Raw genomic sequence first — 23,086 nt, forward strand, 5'->3', positions numbered from 1 at the left:
TTTCAGATTTGATACAGAGCATTTTTACCTGAGGTTACTGACTACTGTTAGGTAGGGAAGAATATAAACCCTGTGATTAATTACTTTTAGAAGATTTTACTTTGTTTATAATGTCTGGAAAAAATTACATTTCTCAAATTCAGATGTATACACTCATTTTGTATCACCATTATATAATAACATTAATAACATTAGAATACAAATAAAGCAACATTTAAAAAAAAATACAACACCCCAAGTTTATCACTGTCATGTCCCTAATATGAACTGCAATGCATATAACTTACCTTTTTTTTGCCAGACCAAAGCTGAAAGTGCAAGTAAGTACTTGAAATATTTTGTTGCTTTCATTTTAGAAATATAAAAACATTAATTTTATCTGATTTGGTTTTCTGTTATGGCAACAATATTTTTCAGTCATGGCTGCTCAAAGGAATAATGCTAATGCGTAAATTAGAACCCATCCTTACCTAGAAGTGTATTTGGGATTCATATCATTAGGAAGAGTACAGGCTCTTGTCCTCCTCACTTGTTCTTAAATGAGTGAAGATCCCACCTGCTAATATATCTTGGTGCACAAAGTAAGATTGAAATACTAAACCCTCCTCAGTGCAAGGAAGCACAAGTGACAATAAACAGACCCAGCTGCCTCTGTGGAAAACAATGCAGTTTCCAGTTCAATGAAAAGCTCTCAATTTTCCACTTTATATTAAAACCAACTCAGTCATGCTACTAATTGAAAATGCATTACTGAAACCTTCTGGATTATTTACCACAAGGTCTACTTCATTCTCGTGACAATAACTTGATCTTTCTTTCGCTTTGGTTTGTTCAGCTGGGAGGGGATTCTCTTGTTTTCTGTGACATCTCCATGAGTACAATTATGGTTTGCCTTTAAAGCCCTAGTGCATCATTACCAGGACAGACTGGATTTTAGAAAGATATTCTGTGATTAGATAGATACTTGATCTATGGATCATATTATAAATAGAATAGATGTCAAAGTATTGAGTCATGATAAACACAAAACATGGAATTTCACACCCAAGAGATGCCGCATACAGGGACACCAATAGTTTCTAGAGCAGAAAGAACCCCTTAACCATCTGGAAGGTTTGAAATGCTAATTCCTTCTCAAAGCTCAGGTCACCAAAATTTCAGCTGAGCTCAGCATGGTAGGATTTCAGATTTTCCACTGTATTAACATCAGGACCATAAAGAAATAAAAATGAGTCACAGAAAAAAGGAAGTTGCTTCTCACCATGTTCTCCTTCTCTCTAGGAAAAGTCTTTCCTTGAAAAGCATGGACCAGCAAATTACACTGATATGAGGAAGTCTGGAAAGGCAGGCAAAGGGGCAACTATCAGGAAAGTGATGCTATGTACCCCTCAAAAAGTGGGAAATCTGGGATAGTATTTGAAAATGTTTTAAGCAGCAACAACGCTGGTTGAAGATAACAGCCTATCTGTTGCCCTGTGCTGATGCATCACAACCCTTCAGTTGAACTGTGTGAAGAAATGTTGGAAAATAAGTAAGAAAGCCAATGCAGCTTTAAAACTCCCCCAGAACAAAAAATGATTTTGCATGATTTGAGTGATTTGGAGTTTTTTTAGGCAGATGAGTTTGAAGCATCACAAATGTCCTGGTGGAACTCAGTGTAGTAGAAGACAGTATGGAATAGGTTGAAGTTTTAGTGCTATCTTTTTCCTTCCCATTTCAACCTTGACTTCAGTGTTTACATAATGCAGATGAAATCACTCTGATTTTATGTAACTTCTTATATAAATCAGATGTTGGAAAGAACACAAAATAAATACAAAAATGTCAAGATGAGCCATATTGAAATAAATGAGACTCTTTCCATAAACTTCAATGAGAATGGGCAAATGAGCAGCAGAACATGATGAATAATTTAAACCAGAACTTCTGGCAAAGTACGTATCCTCAGAACTGAGCCTGAGTGAGGCAAGGCCTCTGTCCAGAAAAACAAGCCCCAGAGTAGTTATTAATCCTGGTCAAATGGCAAGCCCAGGAACAACCAAGAACCTATCATGATCCCTGCACTGTCAATAGGGTCCAGCAGGAAAAACCACCTATACCCTATACCCTATACAGGTATTGGTAGGAAACACAGAGGCAGGAGGCACATCATCAGCATCTCCCCTCTGAGAACGTTCTGGAAACAAGAAATGTTGGGGCAACTTTTAGCAACTCAGCCCCTGCAGAAGCACTTGGCCTCTTGTAGCTGCTGGAAAGCAGAGCTGGTAATACAGGAAGATATTTCCAAGCTCCTTCTGGATGTCCAAAGTCTGATGGCTTAAAGCACAAAATCATACAATAAAAAAGAGCAAATTGTCCTGTTCAACACAGTAAACCATTATTTTCCCTTTCCATACAAGTGGTGCAAATCCCTGCAAGCTCTGGATGTCTGGATTTCAGCCTCCATGGTTCACAGTAAACAACAGAGAAAAAATCAGGGTCTGTTTAAAACTAAACACGCTGCCCTTTGTTTGAGAAAATGGCCACTACCAAGAATCTATATATAAAAGGTGTTTCTTGGATTAGGAACATGCTAGGTTTGGTTGGGATATACTTAATTAATTTCACAGTTGCTTGTATGAGGCTCTGGTTTGTATTTGTTCTGAATGCAGTGTCAATAACACAGGGATGTTTTTTTATTGCTGAGCAGTGTTTACACAAAGTCAAGAACTTCTCACCTCACCTTCCCAGTAAGGAGGCTGGGAGTGCACAAGTAGTAGGGAAGGGACATAGCCAGGACAGCTGACCCACCCAGACCAAAGAGAGATTCCCAGACCAAAAGATGTCATGCCCAGTATATAAAGCTGAGTGAAGAAAAAGGAAGTAGAGCGGGGTAGAATGTTTGGAGTGATGGTGTTTGTCTTTCCAAGTAACCACTACACATGAACGAAGCCCTGCTCTCCTAGGGATGGCCAAACACCTGTCAGTCCATGGAAAGTGATGAACAATTTACTCTTAACTGTTACTCTTCTGATTCTCTCTCCTATCTCATTGTGGAGTTAGCAGATATGTGGCACTTAGTTGCTGGCTTGGGTTGAATCACAACAGATTTTTAAAATTGAGCCAGGTAAGGGAAAAATCATTTAAAAAGAAAAATTAGAATCAGTTTTGGTTTTTCTCCAGAAACAGTTTACCTTTATGGCACAGAAAAGAATAAAGAAACTGTAATTTTTTAACAAATTAAAGGTTGAGTAGGAAAAAAATGTTAAAAAATAATACTCTGAGAAAAACACTGGGGAGTGTTATGTAAAGATATTTTATTCCTGCAGATCTCTCCTGTCTTGAAAAGGGAAGTAAGAAAAGCAGTTTTTGCTTATATTTGACGGTTATAACTGGACATTAGCAAAACACTGGTTAGGAAGTAATCAGCCCATGCAAACTGTTTTCATGGGCATTTCTTTCTTCACTGCATAAAAGTAGCAAGCATGGGTTTCCTTCTGCATGAATCTCATTCATCATAGCCCATTCTCCATAGAGCCCATAGCTCTACCACTTTTACTTCACTCCTTGGCAGCTTTCCCTACAAATATAGCAGAAGACAAATTACTACTGAAAACAACAAAAAAATATATACCAATATTCAACTGTGCGTTTTTGTTCCTGGGAAGTTCCTGCAAGAAATTGGCCTGCAGTAGCAGAGAGGTTCAAAATATGCTCTTAAAACTGCAGCTTTCCCCTTCACTTTCTTAGCTTTTCCTAGACAAATTGTTCGCTGAGGAAGGATTCATGCATATGGTGGTGCATCCCCCCTGCCTCCCACTAGGCCACATTATGATCAGAGAAATGCTTGATAGGCCTCTGGCTTGACAACACCTGGGCTGAGCTCCTCTGAGCTTATCAGAAGCACTGTTTGTTTCCAGGATTTAAGTGTCGTCAAGGAGTTCCCTGCTTTTTTAATGAACATCCTTGGAAACTTCTTTTTTTGCCTGAACAACAATCCAAGTGGAATAACATTTTTTGTTCTCACTCTTTAAAAGTGTGAGAACGAGAAGTATGGCCAAGATGAAAGGTTATTATGACTAAAGTCCAATCTCTTGAGACCTTGTAGGCAGCGGTCCAAGAGAGACTCATTGAGCTCTCTGGGGTGCAGCAGGCTGTGACCAGCAATCTCCCTCTGAGTTGGGACACCTCTTGGAGTTAGCAACTTTCACATTCGCTGTTTCTTGAAGGATCGCTCGCCAATGGATCCTGGGCTGACATTTCACTCCTTGAGACTCAATCCTTCACCCATTGAGAAGAATGCAAAATGTTCAAAGTGAGTATTTGACGGAACGCAAGGGAAATTTTTCACAGGTACTGTCAGAGACTGAAACAGTTAATGATTTTCACATTCTAGGACTGCCAAGCGACTTTTGCAGGCAGGGAAGAGGTAGCTGGACCCATTCCCCCCCACACCTACCCCTGCCAGTGCTGCTGAAGGGGTCGAGTCCTGAAAAAGCAGGAAGAGCCATGTTCACCACGCCCTTCACATGAACTCTGTGTGTCTAGTCTAGGCTGTTGGAGATGCTGGAGGTTCATGACACGGCCTATCAAAGCCCATCCCCCTGCCAATCCTGAGAGGCGGGAAAAATGCTTTTACTGTGCCCCTCACAGGAACTGCGCAGGCCCAGGAGATATTGGAGGCTCATGGCATGGCCTGGGACACTCTCCCTGGATATAATAACTCATAACTTCTTTGAGTGTGTGGGCTTCCCTTCCCCACCCACAGTGGACCATGAACACCACTTCAACTAACAGACATGGAAGGTGTTTCATTGCTGGACCCTGTGGGTAGTGACTATATACATTTTTCCACTCTCATCTTTTCTTTCCCTTACTCTCCCTTACCCTTATCCTATCATTTCCTTTCTCTCCCTTATGCATTTTCCCTAAAGGTTATCTTTATATTATATTGCTATAGACGACAGATATAGATGATAGCACCAAAAATGGCAACATACCTGTTTAACTTCGAAGCAAAACTGTTCTAAAATAAACTCTACATATATGTGTTTTCAAACACCTATTATTCAGTGTCATTTCACTCTAATCCACCTAAAGGGGTTTATTAATAAGAACCTGGGTTACCCCCCTTACTGGGGCAGGTCGCAACAGGTACATTGCATAGACTTTTATGTCTGTGTGCATGTGCTATATCAAATGTGCTAGGGATACTGCTTTCCTAAATTGTTGAGTACTTCAGATTTGTAAGTAAGCTACTGTCATAGTATAGTAAATCACAAAAGAATTCTCGTTAAATTAAATGTAGTTAAGTGTTGTTGGAAATTCTAATAGCATTTGGAACCTATGCAATCATACACACAGTTTAGCCAGCAGGAAAAGGCAACTGTATTGGGGATGGTGCTTGTTTCAGGGCAGCTATGTTCTGTAAGTTTTAAAGATAGTTAGGAAAAATACATAAATTAAAAGAATTTACCTAAAAATGCATTTTCATATGTGAAAAAAAGCTCTTTTAATACCAGTAGTATCTCCTGCTCTTTGGCTGATTGCTTCTCTGCTATTTTTTTTGTTGTTGTTGTGGCTGGTAGCTATTGGGCCCCAGCACTCAGAAAAAGCCTTTTCCCCCTTTAAGAGTCCAGTTAGAATGTCAATCCACAATCTCCAGTTTCCACATAATAAAGACTTTTATTTATATAAAAGCAATAAGATGCAGAACAACTTTACAACTCCTACAAAAGTGAAGTATAAGCAAAAACATCAATTATGACTTGTACTCATAACTTTACAAAAGCATTTATCAGTCACACTGACTGCATAACTGCAGTTATAACAATCTCTTGCAAATATATGAAGCCTACTACATACTGTAATATTTCACTTTGCCATCAGCATAAATCCATGTGGCTCATTACATTTTTCTACATATCTATATCTTCTAAAGCAACACTAAACTATGGATACCAACACAAAAGACAGATGTGTTAAAAATATTATCAACATATTTCAAAACTATTAGAAGACATATTATTAACTGTGTTACTCCGTGGCTCTTGTTGCTGTAACTATATCGCTATTTAAAAATTGAAAAGTTTTTAAACCTTAACAGTTGATTTACTGTATTGGATTGTGCTGTATTGGCTGCATTTGTAGAATCCAAACTACTGAGCCATCTGCACCACAACTGCTTTCCAGGCTTTGTCCTTGTCAAAATCCTTTAATGTATTATTGGAAACCTAAAAGTAAACAAATTTCAGACAAATGGAAACATGAAAAAATGCTTTGGTTTAAAACCTGGAGTTCAAGCAAATAAGTATCTGAGAGAAGCTAAGAGAATGAACATGTGAATAGTTACAGTCAGAGCTATTAAAATATTCTATACACTGTAAATGGTATAGTTTTGTATATTGTAGAGTTTACATTTAGGTATAAAATATAATAGTGTAAACTGTATAGCACTTGATACATTTGAGTCAAAAAAGCTTGGCCAAATTCCTATTTTAAACACATTACTTCTAACATTTTTTCAATGTTTTTGCTAAAATGTGACTGAAACCTGAATCTCTAATCCCAAAGTCAGAAGTGATTTATCTACATACATGCAAGTAAACTAAGGCCTTGTCTAAGAGAAGACTTCTGAGAAGCCAAAGGGACATACAACTTCTCATGTAACATCATTCACGTGTTTAGATATTAAAAGCTAAGCAAAAATGTGTTGCTTTTGTGGAAAAAGTGCTCCTTTTAGCATTTAACTCACAACCAATTTCTGAGTGACTCACAAACTAGGAATAATTTTATAAATAATCCCTGGAGGTGATCTCTTTAGCCATGACATGACTATGCTCCAAAATGTGACTTGCAGCAGTGGAAGTGCTGATGTGCTTCATCTTTTATAGAGAATGAAACTCTCAGGACACAGATCCAGAAAATAAGCATCCTACATCAAATGCCCTCATCAGCTTGAGGGGACATAAATGCACAGCTTCCACTTTCCATTACGAGCTACACACTGACTTGACTGATTTCAGTCCCTGCTCCCAGTGCTTTCTATCCAGTGTTGTTTCAGTGAAGATGCTCTTCCTAGAGCAGGGACTGAATCCAGCACACTCTAGCACTAGCCCATGCAGTGAGTTAGTCTCTCAGAATCTTTAAGGATACAGTGCTTGGCTCTGCACAGCAGAGGTGAGGAAAGTCTAAGGGCTACAGTGCTGTGGTAGGAGATGAATATAGTTAATGTACATAAACTGAAGAAAGCTGGAATCCTCCAATCCCTGAAATAGGGCTCTAGCCCTGAATGAATATATGGAAAGTAGTAACAGTCCCACCATGCTCTAAAAAAAATATGTGCCAAATCTGTATCTGAAAGGACAACTGGAACATGTGAGTGCAGGCAGGAAATGTCTGCCTATCTCAATTCTGATCTTTATCACCAGCTTTGGTGGTGTAGTTAAGACACGGAGATACCTGGAATTCCAGGCATGCTGCTGGGTTCACTGCTTCATATGTCCAGCACAGGTAGCCACTCACACATCTTAACCATTGTTGTTCCTATGCTCCACATTCTTAAATTTCCCATTCAAAGTTTAGAGAACTTAAGTGAACTAATTCAGCTTAGAAAAGTCACTGCCTTACAGCAGGCCTTGAAAAAGTACAACTATATCAAGTATTCTTATTCCGTAGCCCAAAACTTCTGCTTGCACTGGAAGAGTTAAATCCATTTCTTTCTTAGCAGATGCCTCTCTCCTCATGAGAACATAGTCATGCAAGGCCCATTATCTTTTCTGTGACTTGTTTCTGACATATGAATAGTGATAATGTATCTGCATCCTGTGGAGAGGGACTAACATTTTATTTGAGTACAATGATGAATCTCATCTCTAATTGTAATTGGGAGTCCACCCTACAAATAAGAACAAAAGGGAGATTTAACCTTACAACTGTTTTTATCATAGCAGGACTTGTCACAGATTGACAACTTGTCACAGGTATCATCTAACCAGCAAAATAATATCTCTTCATAACAAAATTCACAGTTTCACAGAGCAGTTTTTAATTGGGATCAGAATTAAGTACCACAAAACATTAGCGGAAAAAATCTTTTAAAATACATATTTTCAAATTTTATAATGAGTATAAATACATACCTCTGTTCTGTATTCCTGCTTTTTAATCTGTGCTGCTGTCCATGATGAATCTTGTAGTTTCATTTTTGTCTTGTAATTTACACATTGTATTACAGTTCCAATAGTAAGGCATGCCTGAATTAGCAGCATCAACATCAGAAGCAACAGGAGTACATCATAAGATTGCTGAAAATAGACATATTTTGAATTGAATAAATTGAATTGAATAAAATATTTTATAATATTCCCACCTCCCTAACCTTTAAGGTTCATATCTAGATTTTTCAACTCAAATTATTATTTAGCTTATTTCAGCATGAAGTTTCAACTAAAATTTTACTGTGTAAGTTTGCTGAAAGTAGAAGAGATTGATAATTTTTAAGAAAATGTTAATTTGCAAATGATGTTTTTCCTCTAGAAATTGAAGAGAACTTAGGAAACCATCCACTAAAATCTAGCACTTCACTGACAGTTCCAGCCCAAGCAATGTCACAGCTAAGTCTGGGCCTCACTCTGTGCTTTTCTGGCTCTGACCTTGCCCTGCTGACTTGAATTCCTGGATGACCTTGAATCTGCCTCACTACTGTGGACTTGTCTGGCAACCACTGAACCACTGGCTGACCCTGGTTACCATGGCTGGACCAGTCTTGCTTTTCTATTTCTCTGGGTACTGCAGGACTGCACTCCTTGCCAATGAGGTTACTGTCCTTTGCCACCTCTTGCTCCATTGTTCACCCTCCTGTGCAGAGCAGCCCCCTCTTGCTGTATCCAGACACAAAACAGACTAAGAATGTAAGAAGTGCTCTGCAGGGTCACATCAACTGCCTAAACAGTGCAGTTGTCTGTCTCCAACGTGTGTGGCAGGAAAAGCTACTTAGCGTAGGCAAGCTGTGGTCGCTCCCCTCAGGTCCAACAATACACCATGTTCCTGCAGTATCAGAACAGGATCACATACTCAAAAGCTGGGTTTCCAGTCCCTGAGGTATCAAATTAATAAATATTTTCAAGCTTTTCTTCTAAAAACACAAGACTACTTAACAACAAGTGGATACTAAGAGTAAAGACTCTTATTGACACCGGCCACATGCCCATAAATGGTTCTTTGAACATCATCAGGGATTGCTAAACACTTTGCTGGTACAGTCCTAGAAAGCTCTTCAGCAATGCAAGGGTAACACTTCATATTGAAATGTTTTGAATTTGTGAACTTTTTTCTTCTCTGTACCAATCTGGGCTTTGAATGAATCCAGATGTAAGCTTACAATCCCAACTGCTGGTAAACATCCTAAGAAACAGAAAAATTTATTCTTCAAATAAACCTAGAATCTTTAATTTAAATACTACACATTTATAAAAACCCCAAGAAGTCCAGCATATTGCATATTATTTTTACTGTCTTTAAAAAAAACAGGATATTATTCTAACCTATAATTCCATGGTGCCATTAGATGTAACATACTTTAAATTTTATCATATGTTAAATAAGAGCTTTTCAAAAATTTCTATAACATACTATTTAAACTTCATAATGCAGTACCTTGTCTTCATATACTCCCTAATTCATTCCTTGCTACAGTCTTGCTATTGCAATAGATACAGGTACATTTTTCAATTGCATAAAAACACATACTTTAACAGCAGGTGGATAATTTTTAAAGATGTCAACAACTTGCATGATACTGAAGGATAAGTATGCAGAAGCAGTGAACAACAATGGAGATGTAACACTGCTAATGGCAATCAGGACTTCAACCTAAAAAAATAAGATAATAAATTTTAAATTAGAATTAAAAACACTGGTTTGTGAGTTGCATTTCCTTGAAGCAAGCGTAACAGAAGGGTGTAAAAGTGCATAAGATTACACATGAGACAAATATTATGAGCCATCCACATTTCACGGAAATACAGAAGCAAGCTTTGAATACATTAAGCCTCCAGCCAAAACACTGTTGTTTTGTAACTCATTTTTCATTTAATACAGATGATGAAGTTTTTGTTCCACTAAAAAAGTGCCTTTCATATGCACATAGAGGAAATAATACCAGTATTGGTAGAGAGAGAGCCAGTATAGAGATATCATTTATTCTTCAATTTATATGAAATAATGAGAATTAGCAGCAGATATTGCAGACTTACAACCTAAAAAAACTTATGCAAATAAACTTGAGTACCTTCAGGCAAATTTATTGCCATACAATGGCAGCCTAGTTTCATTCAAGTATCAACCCTACAGGATTATATTCTAACTTCAGCTGTGGTCAAGCATCATTACTCACTTAAATACATTTGCATAACTATTACTTAAACATATATTTTATGGAGCCTTAACTACATATCTGGGACATTCAAGGAATAAATGCACTCCATTTAATGTTCTTAGTCCTTCTTGCTAGTCATGAAGATGAGGAGTTTGTTTAAAGTAAGTTCTAGGTCCAGTGCAGCCTGCACACTTAATCTTCTTCTTTCAGAAACCACAGTTCATAATGAGGGGAGAAGGGAACAGCTCAGAAGCCTGAAAGCACTTCTGGGCATACAATATGAGGCATGTCATTTTTCTATAGAGGAAAACAGTACAAAAAAACCCCCAAAACACAAACCTTTGAACTCTTTTCTAGAATGGGTGGAATTTAGCCCCCAAAGGACCTACCACAGTTCTTTTCAGGGATATCAGCTAACATTCCTGCTACATATTGCTGTCATAGTTCGTAGAAGCAGCTAAAAACAAGTGAGCAAACTCGAGTAGTGCCCACTATCACAAGCAGGCTTTCTCAGTATTATTTCACTCTAATGACAAAATCCAAAATTTTACACACTTACCAGACATTTACTTGGATATTCAGCAGCTACATGACTTGCAATAGCACTTGGAAAACACTAAACAAAATAGTATAACAAAATAAGTATTTACCTACTTGAAAATCACAAAAATTGCAACTGAGTTACAGTAATTCCCACCAGTCACAGTATTGGGGTTTTTTTTGTGAATTCTGAATGTTGAAAAATTTGTTTATGATCATTTTCACTTCATGATGAGGGATTTTACAGACACATTAACCATATATAAACCTAATGGTCACTGTCTTCTTTCTCAATCAGTTCATTCATGGCAAGTAGAGTGGCACAACATCCTTTATGAATCCACTGCTCCTGGGTACAGGTTGTTATTAGTGATACTAATCACTAGTGATTAGTCATTAGTGATACTAATACTAGTGATTACTAATCACAGACTCAGGCTTTTAAAACAGTTAAGACTGAAAAGTTAAACAGGAAGTTCAAGAATTCTACCATGCTGAAACTAAACTGAACTTTTTATTTTGCAGCCTGAAATATTCTAAAACCTATGACTTTTTTGACAAAACACTTCACTTCTAATACCCTTGTTTTATTACTCATTTCCATTTTACTTAATTGAGGACTGAAAATGCATCAGAACATTTTATAAGAACCAAAGTATTGCAAACCAAAATAGAACAAGAATATTGCATAAATATATTAAGTATATTGAAGTGCTAATTCATTTGCTAAGCAGTAATTGTCAATTAATATTATAAATCAGTATATATTAGTATTATAAATATTCCAGTAGGGAGGAGAAAAATTAAAAAAAAAAATTAAAGACATTGTTTTAAAACAGTACCTTCCATCTGCACTACTTACAGCAACTAAGATCCAAAAGAATGTTACTGAGAGATATGGACCTGAGACTAGAACATCCATATTCAAAGCAATTATTCCACCAAATACTGATGAAATTCCAATAATCACCTCAATTACCTAAAGCCAAGAAGAGCACACAAATTATTAACAGTGTTATTTGAATGCAAAATTTCCTATTCACATATAAAAAGGAACTCATTGAAAGAATAAAATGCATTTATGCTACTAGCTATGCAGAAAGTCAAGGTTTTTCACATCTAAAATATGGTAAAAGTGAAAAAAATAGCTGGTTTAAGTGAAAACAAGATCAGCTTCATTATATGTATTTATGCTTTCTTCATTAGCTCCACAGAACAACGGCTCATTTTACACTATTTATCCTAAAGTCATTAAGTAGTCTCCTTCCTATTATAAATGTCAGTTACTTACCTTGCAATATGCTAAAAGGAAACATTTTAAGATATATCTCTCATTTCTGTCTTTATTCTTTCAGCTCTTACCTATATTGATCTCTTCCTGGCTTTAAAGAACCTTAGCACTTAGAAAGATGAAATAAAGTGATTTAACAAAAGAAAGCAATGCTTTTCTTACTGAGTATGACTTCAGAACTCGAGCAGGAAAGTTGACATTGCTCAAAACAATGGCACTGTCATATGCAGTATTCTAGAGGGGAAGAAAAAAATCATGATCAAAAATATACAAAGCAATACATTTCTTTCTAACATCTTGTACAACGTGCTACAGATCCTAATGGTGGTATGCAACATCTGGTTGGCCCATAAGAGGTAACAGTGACACACCATGGTGTTTTCCAGTGTCAGACCACATCAATTACATTAGAAACAAATTAAGTAGTCCCAGATTAGCTGCTCCACAGTCACTGTTCAACAATGAAACATCATTGTTGATGTTGTCTCCCTTTTTGGCCTTCAAGAAACACACTTTCTTCCTGAGCCTTCAGATTTTACAGATGTGGATAGCAGTAACCAAAGGAGGACAGGACACTACATGACTTTATCAATCAATATTTCCACTGGAATACACCATGGCATAGAATGTTTGTTTGAGTATTACCTAATAGAAGCACTGTTGTAGAAAAATGAAGGTGGGATTTGAGAGAGCACTTGTGACTAAAGGAAATTTTATCTATAGCCCCAAATTCTGAAGCAAGATTCATTGTCCAGACAGCACTAAATTGGCATGTCAGAAATACTTTCTCCCCATCAGGCCTCAGAAAGGCAATGTTTGCATACATACAAATCACAGTTCACCAATGTTTCACTCATCATTAAGTTTTGTTTTACAAAACAGAAATAAAGCATCTGCCATGCCTGTTCATAAGATATTCAAAAAACCCTGTGCTGTATAATTTGCAACAGGTCATTTTGCAGAGGGCTCACTGCACTCTTAAAAGATAGAAGAGGCAATTATTGTTTAGTATGGTACTTTTATTTATTGTTCCAATCTAGTTCGAGCATGCAAAGTTATACACTGGCGTTGCCAGTAAATTAACAATGTATGTAATACAGGAAAAATGGAATATTTTTTAACATACACACACAATCTTTGAGGGTACCTACTTTCTTTCTTGTACAGCAGTCTTCAGTAGACCTAGCTGAAATGATCACGGTAGTTGCCATGAAGATTTCCAGCAGAATAAGTAGAATCAAGTTGAAATTTATCTGTCAGTAAAATCCCAGACACAAATGAGTTACATGTTCCACATTAAAAATAAGGAGTGGGTTGAGTCTAGCAGGATCCAGCAGGCTATTTTCTGTGACATTTAGACATATCTATTGATTAGATAACTTTGTTAATCATTTTCTTGGTTCCTGCAAGAACAACACTTGGTTGCCTACATAATATTGAGAATGCCTAACCTAAGACAGAAACATTTACTTCATTTATGGAAATATTATGCCTGAAGATTTTATCACTGTCTTCCAGAACAGAAGTTAATGACAAGGTAATGATTGCTGGGTACATCTGCATTTTGCAGGACCTTCCATATGAAACCAGAACACTGCAGCAAATGATGGAATATTCTTAGGGGAAGGAGGGTCACTGGCTGTCAATCCCTATGTTGGAATCCCAAATCGTGCAATACCATATTGGATTATGAACTAAAACACAGTCCAAAGAACTGGCCCAAGGATTCTAGTTCTGTGCCCTGCTTAGCGTTTAAAAAGCATTGATGAACACTCCTCATGGTTTCATAACTCTTGCAGGTCTAACAGACTACATCATTGTGCAAAAACATGAATGCCATTGCTCACATTCAAGAGACAAAGAAGTGAATGCAATACTTCTGTTCCTTTTTATTCCCATGAAAAGAGGTAGATACCTCCTCTACATGGACTGAATAATTCCCTAGAGGCACACAAGTTAGGCAGAGTGCATCTCCCTTTCTTGTCTTCAAAAGCACCATATTTTTCCACTGACAGCCCAAGAAAACATTTCGTAGTTCAGTCAGGCCACTGGAGCAAAATACCAAAAGTTTAGGGAGAACTGACTCCATCCAGAACCCATGCAATTAAAGCAAACCATTGTTCAGTGAGTTAGAACAGAATTATATTGTTCCCTCATGCCAGACCTGCTTTGTAAATGATCAAATCTCTGTTTTCTCTGACATGTATCTTGCACCACATGTTTTTTGAAAAAGATAGTAAGTGGGAGATTTGAGAGGCTTTTTTGGGCACTGAAATTCACCCTTTCTCAGGAATCTTAATTGGAACTATCTGCCTTGCTGTATATAACAGACTGTACAGTTGTACTGAAACCACAAACAGCAATAAATGTCATAGTGGAAAACTCCTAGAGAAAGTGCTACAATGAAGAATACAGGCATTATTTGGCAAAAGAAGAGGTGTCAAATGTGTGGCCCGCAGAACAATTTAATCCAGACTATAAATTCCCACGATTTAGATGTGTTTTGGCACAGTGCTGGTACTGATGTGAGTTGGCAAGGCCACACATCACACTTGGCAGTGCAGTGCCAAGTAGATATACAAGTCTGAGTCAGGAAGCACTGTAACTACATTGATGGATTATCTCACTTAGTTCTAGGTGTAAGAAGTAAATAACAGAAACTGAAAAAGTAACAGTAAATAAATTAGATTTTTATCTTTCCAGTATTTTTTTTGATATTACACGTCTAGAGTATCAGCTAGATTCTTCCACTCATAAAATCAGTTCAGTAGCCCTAGACTAAAGTAAAAATATCTCATCCCCAATTTCAGAGTTTCGTTAGTTTCCTTGGATTTATTTCTTAAAAAGAAGTACAGTTAAAGCTAGAAGTAAGTACATTTTTATACCATCTATAACAATGGAGAGATTCAATATTAGATTTCTAAAAACTAAAGAAAATTCCCTCTACAACCACCACTGTCCATAAAAATCTATCACCAGATGCAGAGAACCAAACTAGCTGTGTCCCTAAGCCTCTTCTGTGACTAAGGAACAATACAAGTGCAACTGAGTAGAAAGTAGTAGATTAGCACAACCTTAATGAAATTTGCTCTGAATTTGCACCAGGTATTAAAAATTGAACAGAGTGGCAGCTTGAATCTTTTACACATTCCATCCTTCATGTTCATAGCAAACTAACTACAGAACTGCACCCTCCTGGAGTGGCGTCACACAGGCACAGTCTAGGGCACGGCTTGTATCCTGCATTCCATTTATCTATCTAAGGTTATTTTGTGGAGATATATATCAATATGAGTAACACTAATGAGGAATTAAAAGGAGAGAGGGTGTTAAATGTAAATTGACTTAATTGGATAAACTTATCCTTTTTATGAGTCTTACTGCTTTTAAACTACTGGCAGCAATTCAAAGATCTGGTATTACTTTCTTGCGCAGTTTCCCATGGGAAGGGAAAATACATATGATTATGAAAGAACAGTAAGAGATGGTATTTACATCTTCTTTGTGTTACCACATGGGTAACAGAAAACAGCTGGCAGGGAAATGCCAAACAGTGAGCCTGTTTCACTGAAAGAGCATCTTTCAAAGAGGAGAGCAAGTCGGCACCATGAATTACTCTTAAGACTGAAAAGTTAAAAAAAAGCTTCAGACCCAGCTTTGTATACAGTTATTCTGACTTACTTTCTTCAGTAATCTACAACACAGTATGGACAAGCAATAGGCAAGCAAAAAGAATTAAAATCATATAACTAAGGATGTCTTACGAATATTATTGCAGGTAACTGCAAAGAGAAATGTAAAGTTACTGCTAGATGATGTCTCCTCACAGATCAAGTAGTAACACTGGGATATTGACAACAGTCATTACATGTGATCTCCAACCACCTCACACCTCCCACCTTTCTTTTAACAAAGCTAAATATAGCACAAGTAGTAATTGTTTTAGTTACTTACATTTATAGCTGATGGATTGAGGACAAGTTTGCATCCAAACCAAACTAAACACGTTGTTGTAACAGCAAATGTAGAGACAAACAGAATCTGAAAATTTGGTATCTGAAAAAAAGTTTCAGAATAGGTTTCTTTCTCATTTTAACCACAGGGGGGTTAAATGACAATAAAATCTCATACTTACCACATTAATTTTATTCCTTGCTATAGCAAAGCTCACAACTGCTGAAGGAATACACTGGGAAAATTAAAAGAGAAGACTAGTGGGATACTCTGCACAAAGAATTTTATATATATTTCTATAGATTTATTTTACGTGCTTGAATTCATATTTCAGTTCACTTAGACAAATTGCTCAGAAACTGAAGAAAATGTGTCACTCTTGTCTGAGCTCACTAATTACAATAAGTGTCTGATGACTACAGGAGGTTTAAATATACCTTCCATATATCTCAATTTTGACTAACTACCCAGCACAATAACATGAATAAAAGAAAGAAAGTCTTTCTTAAGGCAGTTTATGCCTTTGTTAGTTTAAATTAACTCTAGAAGGCCTGGGATCCTTGAGCAGGAAAAAAAAACCAGTGCTACTCTCAAACTGGGTCTGCACACTTTTTTAAACAGACATTGTCATAGTTGAGTAAGCCAAAATTTTCCCAATCTCAGCATAGTTCTGAAGAACTTTGTGAAAATCTGTTGGGTCTAGTTACACTTTAAGAATTGTGCCTGGAATCTCCACTATGTTTAGTAGGAACTATGTTTTCATACTTGAGGGCAAAGCTAAATGGCAAAATCATGTGTAAGTGAAAACTTTCACGAAGTAATTTCTCTACCCCTTAGCTGTTCATCATGACAATAGATATGGTTCCATTACAGATCCAACTCTATTTTACACAAATACATATTGAAATTATTAAAAGTGTTTCCACATCAAATAATGAACATGCAAAAAATTAATACTGACATGTAAAATTCTTGGAAGCACTTCTTTAATACCGAAATTACCTTTACTTAACAGAGTTAAAACATCCCTTTTTGTCCTGGATACCCAAGAGTCTCTAGAACTCTACAGGACTCTGTTTAAGCAACTGCATACTACTACTATTCAAACTGGTTAAAAAAGTCTAGAGAGCAATTCAGCTTCATGCTAAACTAAACACTTTGTGGCCAATTGGCTCTACAGCTCTCAAGGCTCTTCCAACTGCACTGACTCCATTATCTGCAGTAGGAGCTCTAACACCTTCCTGACATACAGACACCCCCATGTACACACCTTCACCCACAGCAAGCCTTTCAAACCCAATGTGATCTGCATCTACCAGATCTTTGGAAATTCTCAATAAATACAAAGCTCAAAGGGACAAGATTTGAGGCAGAAAAAGAGACTTCTCAGTAACTAACACTAACGTTGCAGAGAATAACACACCTGTGGGTATATTTACTTCAAAAACTGCTTCAACAGTATTTTAACACCTGTAGAGGAAACCTAAGCGACAGCTCATACACAGAGCAACTTTAGTCTGCTTCAATACTTGGATATTATGGCAAAATAAAATGAAAAATTAATACTTTGAAATACAATCTGAAATAAATTCTGATAGCTTTTAGCCAGGAAATTCCCCAAATACATAGCAATGCAAATTTTCTTAAAATCAAGCACAGAAAAACTGTTCAAGCAGAGTAATATTGCATGGCAGTGGTGTGCTGATTAACAAAAAATGGCAGCACAAATCAGTTGTCTTTATGACAACTGTTACTCTTTCAACTATGGGATGAAAATCCACTTAATGAAGTATTAAATAGAACTAAATCTTCCATGAAGAAAGTTAGTAGTAAAAAAAGACAGACAGCATAAAAGACATAAACCCACAAACGCTATGTACTATTGAGTCTGCTGTCAAACAGTCACAGCAAATAATTAAGAATGCTTACTGAACCTGCTGCACAACGTAAATAATCCATTTCAGATGGAAAAATATTTCCCAGATATAATGAAAATCCAGAAGTAATAAGGAGGCAAGTCTGAAAAGCAACAAATAAGATAAGTTTATATGAATAAAACCTTTTTAAAAGCAACTAGTCAGATAGAAATCAGTAATCCCTTTCAAATTAAGCTACTGATGGACATCTAATAATGCAGGTTTTGAGTGAATAAATTTGAAGAAAAACATCAAAACACTCTGAGTTCTGAAGAAGATGTTTTCCTGGCTACCAAGACCTAATATTGAACAATATAATCATGTTAGAATCAAGCATTGTGCCCTGACTTGGCAAATACCTCAATGAACTACTAAAAATGTAATTGCAGTGTTCAATGGTAAAAATGTTTCAGAAACCTCAGCTAAGTCTCTACTTTGTATTCTCTGCTTGACTCCACCAACATTTATTATGCACATGGGCAGCTGAGCAATTGTCAACTAGAACATAGCAACAAAATTAGTATTAGGATACATTAATGAAGATTCTTCCACCTATATTCCTGCATCCCTCCAAACCCTCTTCCTGTTTTCATCCAGCAGCACACCCATAAATGTTCAAATCCTCCTGTTCCCTTGATAACTCTTCTTTTTATTTCATAACTATGACAGCTACACACACTGCAATAAATGTTCAATGTCTCCTACTAACATATTTTTTTTTTGTTTTCCTTGTCATCCCCCTGGGAAGGCATTTCCTTGAAGAGGTTGGGGAAGACAGAATGGCTCTTTTGGTTTATTTGGGCACTTTTTTCATGGTAGAAAATTATTGGGGGATCTTTAAAAAGTCCTTGTCAAAAAATGACAGAAAATAAGGAGAGTATATGTGTGTGTATAAAAACACACACATGCACAGAATTCTGGCGGACAGGAAGGGCAATATTTATAGACCACAAATTGAAACTGTGCTTGAAGACTCATCGAATTGTTCCTGCACAAATCCAGCCCATACTCTCAGCCACTTTGATGTCACTCTACATTTGCAACTGCTCCCTGAAGTGGACTGTCCTTTTCACTATAACTTATGTTGCTCAGTGTACAGACTTTCTTTTCTGGACACTGTCCCTCAGAAGAGTTGATAGAGATTAATCACTATAATACTTGGGAGGAAAATATATTTGGAATTTATTGGATAAGTTATTAATAAAATCGCATTTTCATTTATCCATAAAATTCATTCTTCTTGATAATATGACTTCAGGAAATGATCATTAAGTATTAGTATCTTAAATTATTTACAAGAACTCAGTAAAACGAATAATCTAATTACAGACAGTTGTCCTTTTGGACAATTAAGTTTGAGAAAACGTCATGCAATGAAAGCCAGTGCTTTTTTTGCTCTCTTTTGATATGACAGTACATCTGAAAGGAAATCCAAGCTTTGCAGATTGGTAGAAAGGAAAAAAAGTTCAGCTGTTTCCACAAAAATAAGGCAGTACTTTTATTCACTGTGCAAAAACAAGCAATTACCATATTAACAGTAAGACACTTTTCACTCTTAATAAAAATTACGCTTCAAAACACACGAGCTGACAGAAAAAGAAAAGATCAAATTCTAATTGCTATAATGAAGTTTAATTAACTTGGCTCAGAACATGGAGAAGCATATGATGCACATGCAAGATGAGTATCCTGTGATTCTAGCAGTGACACAAAAATTCAAATCACTGTGACATTCACGTAAGAAAGAAAGTATATACCTCACTACACAACTATTACACCAAATAATTACGTGGCTATTGAACCTTGAAACATGAAAGTGGCAATTAAGTACTACACATATTTTTAATGATAAAATGCTATCATAGCAGCCACAATACATTTAATAGTTAAAAATATGTTAAAAGAATGCATATGGTCAGCATACTTTATATACTCTACCAAAAGGCACTGCTTAAACATACACCTGGGTTGGTATTTACCACTACCACACTTATTCTCTGCTTATGCTGTATGATTAATATTAAAGATAAGCCTTCATATAGCATCTGATTAGTGAAAAAATATCCAAAGAATACCAGTAGTCAATGAATTACTACATTGCAAATTTGCTAAATATGTTCTTTTCTTTACAAATATCTACATTCAGTACCATCATTGATGAAATTCTGAGTCTCCAGATGATGTGAAACAGAAAGATACTGGGCTCTAAGACCTCAGCTACATTTTAAAATTTTCTGTAGTTTAAGGTACTTACTCCCATCAGCAAAGAAAATATCCATGTTCTGTAACTAAAGCAAGGATGCAGCCTTTTGGACAGCTGAAGGTCACTGGATTTGATATCTGGTATATAATTTCCATTCTCTTGTTTTCCCCGCTCCAAAGTTGGCATCCTGTCATAGCTAAATTCTTCTCTGTAACCTTCTTCCCTGGTCATAACACTTCACAAAGGCAATTAAATAATAATAATGGAAATTATGAGGAAAGAGAAAAAAAATACTTTAGTTCCTTCACATACTCAGATCAGTTCTCAACTTTTTGTCATTAATAATAAAATAAATAAAAGCAATATTTAGCTATTATCTGTATTTACACTTCAAAATATGCAAGCTTTCTAACAACTTACTTGCATGCAATAAGTAAATTACATCCTACAGCCAAAGTTCATAATAATACAGTATAAATACCAACCAAATGAAATCCATGATACCTCAACATACTTCAAGATCTAAGAACAATTTTTAGAGATGTTTAGTTTGAGGGTACCTCTACAACCAAAGTTGTTTTTTTTTTTTTAAGTCTGGGACAGAAAACACAGTTAAAATTGTTTCAGTATTAAGTTCCATTTGATTTTAACACCTTTTATCAGCTATCTAAAATGACAGACTTCCTTAGGAGTCCGATGAACACATATACTCACAATAACTCAGCTACAGCAAACTGTTTCTAATTTACCTAGTATCAACCATTTCTCTTGTTCAGTCAGTCCTTTTTTGTTCACCTCACAGTTTGCCAATCTGTTCAAATACCTTGAGGAGTATATTATATTAGAATTAAGTTACTGCAGATTTTTCAACAGTTAAAAACCTTCATGCTTACCTTTCACTGAAAAGTTAGCTGTCAGTTTGAAGCAGCCTTGTGAACACAGCTGCCTGTACACTTTGTGATATTCTCACCGTTCAGTGAGTCATGCCGGCTTTGAAAAGTTCTCCCTTACACTTTGGCTTTCAACAACATCTATTCAGATATGGAACAAAAGCACAGCAAGAACTTCAGTTAAGCCAGGGAACAGGAAAATGCCTCCTGAATTTTAATTAACAGAACACACTAGAAAATGACTGTACTACATCTCATAGGGCCCTTCCAAATCAGACCAACAAATTAAAAAAGTTTCAAGTTTCTTTCTTATTTGAGTACTACCCCTTACTTAGTATCTTAAATAAAAGCTTCCTCACAGTTTACCAGTGTTAGCTATTATAACAGATAGTGATCACAATATCCCACAACTTCATTCTTATTTCAAAAGAGCAGAAGATACTTACAATGCAGTATTCTCCTAGAAAAAAACACAGACAAAAATTCAAGTATTCAAGTATCCCAACAAGTTAGGAGGTTCAAAAGTTAGAAGTTAGAAATCTATCAAGACTATTATCTTCATTGTATAACACTACTTCATCTTTTTCTACTAACCCTAGTCATCTGGGGTGTTCAGATAAACTCTGTACACTTCAGTCGTGCTGTCATGCGTACTTACAGAACACCCAGCTGACTAAACAACATATTTTAAATCTAGCAGGCAGCAGTGACATGCAATGGCCAGGGTACATTGGATCCAGTCCTCCTGCTTATTAGGCAATGAAAAGAAAAAGAAAAAAAAAGAAAAAAAGAGGACGTTTTTATCTTGAAGATGTTGGCACCTTGACAGCTACAGCAATGACAGGGTCTTTTGTCTAAACTTTAAACACTCTTGTAACCAAGACACAATTAAATCTTCAGTATTCTGAAGGGCATCACCTTTAAATTATGCTAGAAAAACTTCTGAACAGTGCAACTTGTCAGTTTGTACAGACTGTAGATTTTGATTTTCTCATAATGTCAGCCAATACTGAAAGAATTATTAAAACAACTGTAACATTCCAATAAACAGGGAAATTAATACACCATACACAGCAATAGACACAGTTGTAAACTCTGCTAGAAAAGGAGAAGGAAAAAAACTGTGCAGTCAAGCAAAACTGTTCTTAAGCAACTATTTTCATTATCTGCAATTTTCCAAAGACTATGATTTAATGGAAAATGGGTAATGCTTACCTGACAAGCTTTTTTGATGAATGCTAGGTAATGATGTATTCTAACACAAATTACTCTAGATACAAAAGAGGATCATATTTTAACCCTTTTGACCAATTTAGGGAGAAGGTTGGTTTAGGGTTTTTTTACACAAAATTGGTGAGACATTCAGGTATTTACTTGATTTAATCTCTTTGAATAAAAAGAATTCATAACATCCTCCACCACTGAACAGAGTGGAGTTCAAACCCTGGAACATTTTGTTCACCATTGCAAGTGTTTCAGCCAGTATTGTGTCTGAAAGTTCCCTCTCTCAAGCGTGGCACTACAGTATTTTCTCTGGTTATGGTGAAATTCTTCCTGCCCCCTTTCCTGTGCCCTTCTCAGTATTTTCCATTTCCTTTTTGCACAGAGGTTCACCACACAATTACTGTATTCTCTGCACTTGGCCTCAGCATCAACAAAAAATACTTAAACTTTACAGTTCAGTTTCTACTCTAAATATTTTCTGGGGCCCTTATTTTATGTTCCCTTTGTTTCATGTTCCTGATTCCATAAGAAGTCTCATTTTTGTGTATACACAACCACAAGGCAAGATCTGGTACCAGAGCCCAAGTAACAACCCAAAATCTTATAATGCTAAATAAGTACAAACATGCTGTACAAAGAGATTCCTCCTAATTCTAAAGAATGCATAGGAAACCTACACAAAGACTTCAGGAAGTAGAACAATTCCAAGAG

General features: G+C 36.4%; 1 protein-coding gene across 2 annotated transcripts; it reads right to left on the bottom strand.

Annotated features, from left to right (window-relative positions):
• Positions 1 to 5,642: 5,642 nt before the first annotated feature.
• MLC1 (modulator of VRAC current 1) lies at positions 5,643 to 21,292 on the bottom strand. 2 transcript variants are annotated; one of them, XM_050324645.1, is made up of 12 exons: positions 21,155 to 21,292; positions 20,313 to 20,496; positions 18,072 to 18,161; positions 16,324 to 16,377; positions 16,143 to 16,244; positions 13,340 to 13,441; positions 12,351 to 12,422; positions 11,760 to 11,876; positions 10,917 to 10,973; positions 9,730 to 9,852; positions 8,121 to 8,285; positions 5,643 to 6,212 (listed from the first exon to the last, which is right to left on the bottom strand). In XM_050324645.1, exons 2-12 carry the CDS (start codon positions 20,490 to 20,492, stop codon positions 6,138 to 6,140), a joined length of 1,137 nt encoding a protein of 378 aa, XP_050180602.1. In that variant the 5' UTR covers positions 20,493 to 20,496; positions 21,155 to 21,292; the 3' UTR covers positions 5,643 to 6,137. The 2 variants fall into 2 exon arrangements, with proteins under 2 accessions (XP_050180602.1, XP_050180603.1); XM_050324646.1 differs by lacking the exon at positions 16,324 to 16,377 and having other exon boundaries at positions 16,143 to 16,229.
• Positions 21,293 to 23,086: the final 1,794 nt, after the last annotated feature.

Source organism: Myiozetetes cayanensis, unplaced genomic scaffold (assembly GCF_022539395.1).
Source record: "Myiozetetes cayanensis isolate MyiCay16 unplaced genomic scaffold, myiCay2020 scf3, whole genome shotgun sequence".
NCBI classification, from domain to species: Eukaryota; Metazoa; Chordata; class Aves; order Passeriformes; family Tyrannidae; genus Myiozetetes; species Myiozetetes cayanensis.